Source organism: Dreissena polymorpha, chromosome 1, assembly GCF_020536995.1.
Source record: "Dreissena polymorpha isolate Duluth1 chromosome 1, UMN_Dpol_1.0, whole genome shotgun sequence".
Taxonomy (NCBI): Eukaryota; Metazoa; Mollusca; class Bivalvia; order Myida; family Dreissenidae; genus Dreissena; species Dreissena polymorpha.
Window position 1 is genome coordinate 133,174,806 of NC_068355.1, and position 12,448 is coordinate 133,187,253.

At 36.3% G+C, this 12,448-nt stretch overlaps 2 protein-coding genes across 6 annotated transcripts in view; one reads left to right on the plus strand and one right to left on the minus strand.

The window, feature by feature from the left end:
* LOC127850608 (uncharacterized) overlaps nt 1–834 on the minus strand; it is a 39,007-nt gene extending 38,173 nt beyond the window's left edge. For 3 of the 4 annotated variants that reach the window (XM_052383777.1, XM_052383758.1, XM_052383769.1), the window contains exon 1: nt 657–832. The gene's annotated coding sequence lies outside the window, so the exon portion shown is untranslated. Of the gene's footprint in view, nt 1–656 lie in introns of all 4 variants that reach the window. The other variant, XM_052383748.1, reaches the window with a different exon arrangement.
* A 15-nt stretch (nt 835–849) lies between these two features.
* Nucleotides 850–5,245, plus strand: LOC127850630 (uncharacterized). Of its 2 annotated transcripts, XM_052383816.1 has the most exons (3): nt 850–1,017; nt 2,338–2,422; nt 3,245–5,245. In XM_052383816.1, the coding sequence occupies exons 1-3, from the start codon at nt 910–912 to the stop codon at nt 4,861–4,863; spliced, it is 1,812 nt and encodes a 603-aa protein (XP_052239776.1). In that variant the 5' UTR covers nt 850–909; the 3' UTR covers nt 4,864–5,245. The 2 variants fall into 2 exon arrangements, with proteins under 2 accessions (XP_052239776.1, XP_052239778.1); XM_052383818.1 differs by lacking the exon at nt 2,338–2,422.
* Nucleotides 5,246–12,448: the final 7,203 nt, after the last annotated feature.

Here is a 12,448-nt window from a genome sequence, read left to right on the forward strand (position 1 = left end):
AAAGATTTTGATCATCCTTTCGCTGGAAATTTGCCAAAAGATAACGAAAAAGTGGAGTGTCTAATCTTAATAACCTTTTGGTGGCATTGGTATCAACATATTAAAAGTTTAAGAAATAGTGCGATGCAGTGAATGCCGCGATACAGTGAGGTCCGAATAGGTTTTTAAACATGTACACAATACAATTATATTAACTGTGTGAACAGTGTATGCATACTTAGCCCACATGGTCAAATTTGTCATTTTTTCAAATTCCTTTTTAGCACAACTTGAAACATACTCAAATATAAACTTCGCGAATATGTTTATCCATTTGGGTATGAATAAATATCGATAATACTTAAAATTTCTCAAAACCATTTGTTTTATTGAAAGACTGATTAACACAATTGGTAAGATGACATCAGAATTCTAGACATGTACGCAACTCGTTTGTAATTGGAAAGATGAAATTGGCAAGGATTGACAGCGATGTCAAGTCTAAGAAAATGAAATAGCGATTTAAAACAAAGCCTTCACGTTAAGACAATGCGTTTCTTTAAATTTCTTATCAAGAGTAAATGTGTCTCACTTTTTAAGCGATAATTATTACAATTTCATTAATTTGAGGCATATTTAAGTATGACCTATTTAAACAATGTTTTTGTAAAAATTACCTTTTTTATCCTGTGTATTAATGCACCAAGAACACTATGTTATGTGTCTACAACTACTTATTTTGTGAAAATCTGTTTTCAAAACATGCAATATCTGACCCGTTAGATAGTAAAACAAATAATCAGTACAGATAAAGTCTAGAAAGTTTAGGCATGCTATGTAAATATCGATCAGTGACTAATCCATATCAACCTTAACACGTTACGAAAGATAAAGTCACAAATCTGGTCTGTTCAGTGTTATACTTAAACGATGGACTACGTGCAGAATTACGAGCCCGATTCAATTCGAAAACTGTTAAAACAACAGGTTGCAGAACAAAGTAAGGTCTGCGATGTTACCCTTATATCTGGGAGATGGGTAAGTTTTACATCTTATTTTATTTATTTACAACAATTTATTACACTTCTGCTACTGCTACTAATATCACAAGGACTAAAATGACTGAAACTAATACCATTACAACTAGTAGTACTGCTACTACTAGAACTACTACTACTTCTACTACTACAACTACAACAAAAACTACTACTACAACAACTACTTCTACTACTACTACTACTACTACTACTACTACTACTACTACTACTACTACTACTACTACTACTACTACTACCACTACTACTACTACTACAACTTCTTCTACTACTACTACTAGTACTTCTACTACTACTACTACTACTACTACTACTACTACTACTACTACTACTACTACTACTACTACTTCTACTACTACTACTACTACTACTACTACTACTACTACTACTACTACTACTACTACTACTACTACTACTACTACTACTAGTACTACTACTTCTACTACCACTACTACTACTACTACTACTACTACGACTACTACTACTACTACTACTACTACTACTTCTACTACTACTACTACTACTACTACTACTACTACTACTACTACTGCTACTACTACTACTACTACTACTACTTCTACTACTACTACTACTACTACTACTACTACTACTACTACTACTACTACTTACTACTACTACTTCTACTACTACTACTCTACTACTACTACTACTACTACTACTACTACTACTACTACTACTACTACTACTACTACTACTACTACTACTACTACTACTACTACTACTACTACTACTACTACTACTACTACTACTACTACTACTACTACTACTACTACTACTACTACTACTACTACTACTACTACTACTACTACTACTACTACTACTACTACTACTACTACTACTACTACTACTACTACTACTACTACTACTACTACGACGACACGACGACACGACTAGACGACGACTACGACTAGACGAGACGACGACGACGACGACGAGCGACAGGGGGCGACTACTACGAAGACGACGACAGACTACGACGACACGACGACACGACGACTACTAGGGACTCGACGACGCGACTACTACGACTACTACTACTACTACTACTTTACTCGTACAAACTAACAACTACTATATCCGTTTACTTCTTATACTATTACTACTACTACCATTACTTACTACTACTACTACTACTACTACTAACTACTACTAACTACTACTACTACTACTCACTACTTCTGTGCTACTACTATAACATAATAATTACTTCGTCTATCACTACCCGCCGCGACTGATTAAAAAAACTAATGGTGGTAGATGTTTGTGTGGTTTCTTTTTTTAGACAAAACGGTATCATCTACATGTTTTAATGGAAGCCCCATTCTTCCAGCAGGCGTTTTACAACAATTTTCAAGAACGTAATTTTGGTATGTTTTATATTTATTTCTTGAACATGAGAGTTATATATATATATATATATATATATATATATATATATATATATATATATATATATATATATATCATAAACGCATTCGTGAAATTAATTGGTAGAAAAAATACCCATGTTTATAAATAAATGTATATATTCGATTCATGGTAGTTTGTTGTGGTAAACTATCATGCATTTTTAATCATATCACTTTATTGATATCGGTCTGATATAAAGGTGCTTGATATATATTTTGATATTTCGTCAACAAGTATGATATCTGTTAATGTTTGGTAGTGGGTTATTTACTCGAAATAAACTATTAAGTTCTAATGTTTGGTAATATTGAATAAGATTGTACATAACAATCAATGTAATAACAAGATGTTATATATCTAGACACAAAAAGCAACAAAAACAACAAGAAAACATAGCTCATAAATAGTTAGCGAAAGTGCTTTTGTGGCCATGAGAACAACAACTCAAGCGCCATACAACGTGTTTATTCCCGATAAAAATGCAGCGTCGTAGCGAATATATTTCATTATTACTTTACCTTACAAATGAGGTCTTAGAGGTATGGTACACACATAACAGATTACTGCACAATTATTGCGTAGTCTATCAGGCTTAGTAATAAAACGGCGGCTAGGCAAGCCTTGCCATTCTTTTAGTCTAAGCCAAACCTGATACAATACATACGATAAGGCGGTAAACTGTTATTCTCGTTGTGTGCAGGTTCAACATTTTTATCGAAAAAATAGTATCAGTATACCGGGTATCTTTACCCAATGATTTTTATATTGTTTTTTGACAGGTGCGGTTCAATTGCATATCGGATCTCCTAGAACAATCGACATGGCCATTATGTATTTGTATGGAATTTGTCCGGAACTAAACATGAAAAACATCGCAATATTGCTAGACTTAGCTGAGTTTTTTCTACTACCAAACTTGAAAATGCTTTGTTTTACGTGGCTTGAAAAAGTAGCATTATCAGAAGCGAATGTTGTTGACATTTTACACATGTGCTCGATTTACGGGTTGAACATTCCAGAAGTAGAACTATTCATCGAGCAAAGATTGTTAAAGCTTTTAAATGGCGATCATTTGCTGACTCTGTCTCCGGAATCAGTAGCGATTTTGTTTTCTGATCAACGACTCTCTTACGTACCGATCGATTTAAAGATTAAGTTTATATCCCAATGGATACGACAAAGACAAAATACTAGAATGGATCAGGTCGCCGAATTGATGGCTTCGATCGACATTCCTCGAATGCTTCTAGAGAAAAGACAACAATCTAATCATCAGGAACATTGTCTGATAACATATCAGCCATTCACGTTTGATTTCAAAGTGTTGGCATATTGTTTTATTGACAGGCAATGGTACAACTTACAAATCCCTGCTAAATTTAAAATTACAACAGTCTGCAACAACTTACGCATCTTTGCTGAATTTAACAGCACAATATTCTGCAAAGGTAATTCTTTTGTGGATGGGTGCCATTTTATTACCTATGACGACGCAGAGAAAATTGTGAAAGTCCATGACTTAGAAAGGAATATAACAAAACAAATTGCAGTAGAATACTTCAAACCACCTTTTGAGATAATTTATAGTAAACTTGTGATAAAAAATGGCATTTGTTATTTAATGCAAACAGAACACAACAACAGTCAGAACAGCAAATCGACTCTTCTGATGAGTCCTATAACACACATTTGTGAAAAAGTGCGTTTGAATCCAGTTCTTTTCTTTAAAGGAAAAGTGTTTAAATGGTGTGTGAATTCGTCAAAGTTGGTTGCCATACTGATAATTACCGATGCAACTAACGACACTTGCTCTAAAAATATCAAAACTAATTTACTAGTATACGATCAATCCTCATCAAGTCGTTTTGACGTTACACATCTATTAGAAGATCCATCGGAGATGTTGGAGGTTTATGGTATAGAGCAAGGATTTGCAGTCGTTGACGGCTGTCATATTAGCCTTATAAGGCTTCAGCACGGTTCGAGTGCATTGGCCCGATTATCTATGATGCATGTTCAAGGTGAAGGGAGGTTTAGTTATGCTTTCATTGACAATAATTGTTATCGATTTTCATCTACAGACCGTACACTGGAATGGACAAACAGCAGCAATTTACTTGAACACTACGCAATAACAACACAATGGGGCATAGTCGCAATACCAAAAGATATAAAATTTGATTTATTTTCATTTAAAAACATTGCGCATATGAGCCTTAAAAGGACAAAGCTTATGTGCCATTTCAATTGCCCACATTGTGAGCTTAAAGATGAGGAAGCAGAAAAAGAATGGGGTTTAGAAGTCAAGTCGCTAGATTTTCAGACATGCAAGAACAGTATCACGGATTCCGACTCTGATGATTATTTTCTAGACAAATATTGTAATAACGTTTTATAAACATAGACCCAATTTCAATTACCGTATCGATATGTGTTATATGAACATTTGTCCCATTTGGAGTATTCGAAAACTATGCATGTTTTATATAACAAATTATATTTGTGCACGTATTGTTCGCTCTGGTGTAAAGCCTATGTACATGACGCTTGCCAAGTTTCTTAAGCATGCTGCTAAATGCATATTCGTCTAAAACGTTTAAATTATTCTAAAAGTAATTGTCTAATTTGTTGGTAATAATGCGTGTTATATCTGAAATAATACAAAGATAAACAAATGCCGCTGATTCCTCTTGAGAAGTGTATCCTATAAAAAAAGGTTTCAATTACTTCAGTTTCAGTTTGTTTGCAGTTAATTGACTTATAAAAATAATGTTCAAAAATACTATGTCTTTGAAATTTATCGCCGGGTCGGCGAGCTTAGTTGGTAGGACGCCGGACTACAAAACGAGTTCGTTGCACAAGCCGACCACATATTTATTTTCATTGGTCATGAAATATTTGCTACGGCCATTCTCTCCCTGCCTTTAATTAAAAAAGGCGCAGTTGAAAGTTACTCTCTTAAGTATGTCTGAATGAAAGTGTAATTCTACAATGCAAATAATTAAACAATTCAACAAGGTGGCATTCAGTCTGTAAGCTCAAACTTCCGATGTAATGAAATATGATGCATGCATATCACCCATAGTCCACAGTACACTATTTTGTCGACGTAGCTGATTAATACAACTTGGTGTCCCACACATTCGCCAATTTCTTATTTCCGACATTACTCTACCACCAAGCGTTTATACTAAGATGATGAGTTCTCATGTTTTTGACAATTTTCTTTTGACATTTTTTATGTTAATGATCGTCAGAAAGTCACAAAATATGTAGCTACTTGTACTCTTCCCGTATGTGAAACCTGTAACTTCTCAGTTAGCAACATCGTTTATCTATACTTTATATTTTCAAAATGAACATTGGAAATTTATTATATAAGCAAACGTTCTTTTCGTGTAAATGTTTATCCTAAGGCATTTCTAATTTCGCATCATTCATTAAATTCTTTATGGGCTACACATTTTCAAAAAAGCATTGTCTAAATGCTATGCGGCATCTAGAGGACGTTTATGAAAGATCACTGCTTTTATTTAGAGGATCTATAAAATATACCTTTTGGCATGTACATCTTCACTAAGCGTAGCAATAATCAATCATAAACTCTTTTTGAACGTATGATCGATTTTGGTAAAGACATTCATCAATTATGATTAGCTATGTAACCTTTATAACGCGTTAAAATCAATCAGAGAGGGTCTTGATTAAAAGATAGGCACAACATAGTGGTTCGAGCACGTAAATCATGTACTGAAGTGCTCCCATAACATAAATCTCTAATTTATAGACATGATATTACGTTATTTTTCGAAAAACGCAGAGTATATCTTAATTAAACATTCCGCAAAAGCTGGCCAAGTGTTTACATGAATAACTTGAAACTGCGAGACATTCAAACTTAAAATGATACGCACCATGGTTTATTGCATGGAGGTTATATCGGTCAAATGAATTATTTAAATGAATTAACTTTAAACTTTATTGTAGAAAATGTTCATAACGAACAAAATGATTAAATCATGTCAGCATTAATTTTGCATTAAAAAATGGTGTTAACTGTCATAATTTGTATCTAAAGAACGTTTTCCATTTGAAGCATATTATCGCGCTAGAAGATATTTAATTTCTGTAAATAGCCATAACTGGATCATAGTTATAAATCTTCAATAAATATACGCATCATAAATTGCATATCGAATCGCACACAAATTGACAGTTTCATTCACCCTTGTAATTATGGTGAAATTGGAGATACGCCTGCATGAACGAAATGTTATATCTATCTTCTGTTATTTATGACGAGGAGCCCGTTGTCAAAAACACGCCGGTCATGCTTATACTTGCTAACGGATGGCACTTCGATAAAAGAGAATAACAAATGTCTTGCGCGAGAAGTGGGTTTTTCAGACTATTTGCATTTATGTTTTGTTCATAGAGTTTTCAGACACTGAAACATATCAATATGTCAACTTTCATATTAAGTCTGATCTTGTGTAACCATTTTATGTTTTTGTAAACATGTGCAGTAAACCTATTTAATTAAAGTGAGTATCCCGTTGACCTTGAAACAGTTTTACGTGGTTTATTATTGGTGTTGGAAATCCATTTAAATCGGCGCAATTGGGCGATTGCTTGAAAATCATATATTGCAAATATGTTGTTAAAGGTTCATTATACACAAAAGCGTTATTGATTCGAATAGGATTAGGCAATTAGCGGAATTTAACACGTCCGAAAGTGGAACGAGTTGGGAAGATTACAAACGGGAACGTTCAAATTCATTTGGACGCGCCAGGTCTGAATGACAAGCATGACAAAAGAAAGGTGGGCGATGTCCTACTTGCTAACATGGGAAGAGAGTGCGTTAAGATCTTCTTTTCGTTCGCGTGGGCGCCGGCACTAGTTGCCGACCAGGATGCTGGAATGGTGGCATTGCCAGCCGAGGACAAATACGATCTAGCAACAGTTTTTGCAAAGTTCGACAGTTATTTAGGAATTTTTAATTATCGTAACATAAAAAGACACGAGTTTTTTAACACAAAGCGTGGGAACCTGTGAATAACATTTCAAAATTAAAATTAACGGCTGAACACTGTCAATATGGGGAACAACAAGGTTTAATATGTGACATAATCAATAATGGCGTTAATGACGCAAATTGTATATAAAGGCTGATAGAGATATCAGTGACACAACTTTCAATCGAACGTGTCGTGCAGGTTTGTAGGCAAATATAATTGACCACATCTCACATCAAATCGCTAACCACGTCAACATTGCTATAACGCATCAAAACCCTCATTAGCAAAACTAGTAAGTTGCCAAGTAATGCAGAAAGCATGAAATTAGGAAATGTCCAATCAAAAACACTGTGTCAATTTCGGTGAGTTTGGCCATTTCAAGGCATCCAAATTATGTCCTGCAGTGGATGGGGCATCGCATCAACAAAAGGGAGCATCACACAGTGTTGCACGTGGCTATGGGCGTGTACCGGGTGATCGTGGAAGTGATCGGGGCTATCGGATCGTAGGGGTCAACGATGTTTCAAATACACGGAAGCCAAGGAAGACGTAAAGGTCGAAGAAACGTTCAACAAATTTGAACATGCGGATGTGAACGACATATTTAAAGCAACATCGAGTGCAGATGACCATGAATGATCCGCCAACGAAAAAATATATGACGGTGAAATTCAAATTCAACATTGTCGTGTCACATGAAACAGCAAAGCCATTTGATTAGGCAGTGCCGATCACAATGAGTGTAGTTAATATGTGTCTTGTTCTGTGAAAGCTGGTCATAATGCATGTGCGTAAAGTGTCGTCCCAGATTAGCCTGTGTAGTCCGCACAGGCTAATGAGGGACGACACTTTCCGCTTTTATGGTATTTTTAGTTTCAAGGAAGTCCTCCTTACCGAAAATCAAGTTTATGCGGAAAGTGTCGTCCTTGATTAGCCTGTGCGGACTTCACAGGCTAATCTGGGACGATACTTTACGCACATGTATTATGCCCAGTTTTATCAGAACAAGACACATATAAGCGGTGTCAGCAGGCCAGCAGTGAATGCGCTTGGAAAGATTCCGTTGCTGTGCGAGCATAAAAATATCAAGCGTCCGAAAAAATTCCAGATTATGAACACTCCAAGAGGCATAAACTCGCTCGGAAGGGATTATTCGGTTAATTTTGGGCTGATAATGAAGCTTCACTTGTTTGACTTTAACTTATGCACAAAGCACTGGCATTGGTCTGGACGACTGCCTCATAATATTACCGTTAGCTTATCAGGATGCAAAAACTATCGATGAGGAGTTGATGGTATCTAAGCTCGACACGCGAGCGTGTTCAAACCGTGACAAAATTGCACGCGCAACAAAAACGGAGTGATGGTAAAGGTAATCATTAGAGGATGGCCACAACCTAAGTGCAAAGTTCCCTTCGAAGACGTTCCGTTTTGCGATTACCACGAACATATCAATCTACAATGGAGTTCTTTACGGAGTGGAGCGAATTTGTATCCTGAAAGAAATGAGAGCAGGAACGTTGAAAGTGATACATAAGTCCCATTAAGGGGTAAAGAACTGGGAAGGCGAGATAATGAGTATTTTGGCCCGGCATGAACAGACAAATTAAATATCTGTTGGGTGAGTGTATTGCTTGTCTTATGCAACGCAAAATGAGCCAAAAGGGGCTAATGATCATACAAACAGTGCCTGAGCTACCATGAAACATTGTTGGAATTTTACGCATGGAATGTCGGGAGGTCACGGGTTCCAACCCCACTGTGGGAGCGTTCTTTATATTTCCCCCATAGACACCAAGTACTGTTTATAGTTCTAGGAAACTGATCGAGAGCGTTTCAAATAAGCCTTAAGCTTTCTATCAAATCGAGCTAAAATTAATAGGTCTAAACTAAAGTTTGAATGGACTTATGCAAACACGAGGGTAGCCTATTACATAAGTGTTAACTTATTCTCCAACTTCATTGAAGTAGCACCATTCCAGAAAGACACTCAAACGAGCACCACATTAAACAACATCAAGCACAACATGGCTCGTTATGGTATCATGGACATAATCATCTCGGACAACGGTTCAAAGTTCACATATGCGGAATTCTGAGAATTCGTCGCAAAATATGGCAACAGCCATATTCCGTCGTCGCCATTGCACCAACAAATAAACGGCCTTGCCTAAAAGGCTGTACAAACAGTGAAAAATCTACATGTGTAGCGAAACAGGGAACGGCATCTACTTAGCCCTGTTAGAACTAAGAAACAAACCACGCGACACCATCATATATATAATCGATGCAATTTTTGAAAGGGCGACACGAAAAAACCCTTATACCTATGAAACAAACATTTCGACAACCCGAAGAAACGAGTGAAAATATCGCATCAAAGTTTCTAGAATTTCGTGACAAGCAAATATTATATTATGACCAACACGCGAAGTGCAATGACATTTTTTTTCAATTTTTCAGCCGGGGGACCAAGTAAAAATTAAAACCTCGCCAGGCTGGAACCCTGCAGAGTACGTGAAACCGTCCAAGTACCTGCGATCAAATATCGTTAATGCAGGCGAATCGGAACACGAACATCGCCGAAACACGGACATTTAAATGAAAACCAAGGAAGAACCACACATGATCAACAGAATCAATGACGTGTACATACCGGCACACACAGCTCTAATATAGACTGTAGCAGAACAACCATCAATAATGCCAAATCTGGAAAACAGTGCTAGTCGAAGTCGACCAAACCAGAGACGAACCGGGTAGAGAGAGAGTGTGTACAGGACTGGAATGAAAACTTACTGCAATTGTATCGAATATACAGATGTGTACGGATCCAAAAATGTCACAATAGAAAAAGGAAATCACTAAAATCGTATGATAACAAATTACATGCAACATGTTTTTTATGAATTTGATGGCTAGCTTAATATGTGCACGAACGAGTAAGCATTTTCAAAATGCTTACAGACGCAAATCTGTTATTAAAAACAACATATGAAATTTCATGCAGAAACAATTGAAACATAACATGAAACATGAAACGCAATCTATACTGACGCTCGATATAAGACATGTAAACTGATTCTGTAAAGAGGGTAAATATAATATAAAAGAGTGGAACAAATAACGATTTTAATATGATGTATTGCAAACAAATGAACAAAAATAGTTAATAAACATGTTTTTTCACATTTACCTGTATTTCACCGCAAATAAGCGAGACCGCTGTGGTCCACCGTGCGATTTATTGCCCGATAAAGCCCGCGCGCGAATTCATATCAACATAATTGATCGAGCCTGTCACCGCGATTCGCCACTGCGTACGTCTGTACATTCGAGACATCGGCAGTAAGTATTTAATTCAGTGACATTTCAATATCATAGTCATGCGAAGAGATCATTTGTCATGTTGGCGAGTGCCTATTTGCGATGGTCCACCGTGATCGCGGTGGTCAACCGTGAGATCGATTTCCCAATAACGCCCAAGGTGCTCACCTACTGTCACTGCGATCTATCACGATGGAAACACCTTCAGATCACAATTATGCATTTTGAATTATATGCAATTGACAGGGTTTGAAAAATTCGATATTTAATACAAAGCAGGGTAACATTTTTAATTATTTAAAAGGCCGGTCTTTTGAACATGCACTTGCGATATACAACGCCAAATAAACTTTTGGGGGAAAAAGGTATTGTTATTTGTCAATCCGCTAATTGGGTCCCGTTTAGCATACTGCGTGTAGATAGGACTTAATTACGATTTATTTGTAAGACAAACAACGCAAAAAAGAACGAATATGTGTTTGTTTATTTAATAACATAAGTTGAATAGTAAAAAAAACAACATAAGTAAGCAACATCGCTTGCAATTGATGCCATTTAGACCCATTATCAGTACAGAACGCGTTCAACGGCTCGAGATTATCAAACCTCGCGCACCTATTTTTGTGCGCGCTGGGCCCGCATGACGCGAGGTTGCGCATCCTTTTGTTTGTATAGGTCTCTGTTTAGAACAAATTATTTTAAAATTACGAATATATTTATTGATTATCCAGTTCCTGTCTGATTTTTGATGGCATCGTATCGTCCCTTTCCACCTTTCATCAGTGAATTTATTTCGTCGCAATACGAAGTGCTATACCATTAATCGACCAAACACACATGATTAGACTAAATACGATGACTGCAATGATGACATATTACATACCCTTTACTTTTACGAATATAAGCAACCTTCTTATGAGATAATCGTGAAACAGACATACATCAAATCATGCAATATATAAACTTGTAAATGTGCCTTAACAAAGTAAGACGAAAGTTTACTCTGAATCTTAATGTATTTTATTGCAAACCATGTACGCATTTATGGTGTACGGATTAAAGAACATCATGCATTGCTACAAAGCACACGACTTATACAAATATAAATTTTACCGAATGATAGTTTTTAATCAGTGTCTTAATTTTGTACTACAATAAAGAAGTCATACTGCACATATTTTAAATTTTAAATTTTACACACAGTCATTTAACCGTATCGGTTTGATAACTTCTCTTTCTGACAACGTTTTCTTTGTAACAGTGTCTCGTACACACTCTCTCTCCCCGGTTTGTCTCTGGTTTTGACGACTCGAACTGGCACTGTTTTCCTGGTTTGGCATTATTGTAGTTTGTTCTGCTACAGTGAAAAACCAATAAATTCTAAGAGACTTAACGGTAGCAATAAGACAAGACACGACAGGCAGTAAATTTCGTAATAAAATGCCTCCGGTTCAAAACACTAAACTTATCGCGAAACTATGTATCAAATATACCTTTCTGGGTTGTATGTATATGGAACATCACAATATGCGTTTAAGAAGTGCAAAATGTCAATGTCAAACCAGGGTCCGGTTTAATGAAAAACTACAACACCCGACTGTAGTCGGATGACTGTGTGGTCAACCGACACTTTTC

Coding starts and splice junctions, on each gene's coding strand:
- LOC127850630 (XM_052383816.1), top strand. CDS start 910: ATGGACTACGTGCAGAATTACGAGCCCGATTCAATTCGAAAACTGTTA. Junction 1,018..2,337: donor CCCTTATATCTGGGAGATGG/GTAAGTTTTACA, acceptor TTCTTTTTTTAG/ACAAAACGGTATCATCTACA. Junction 2,423..3,244: donor TTTTCAAGAACGTAATTTTG/GTATGTTTTATA, acceptor GTTTTTTGACAG/GTGCGGTTCAATTGCATATC.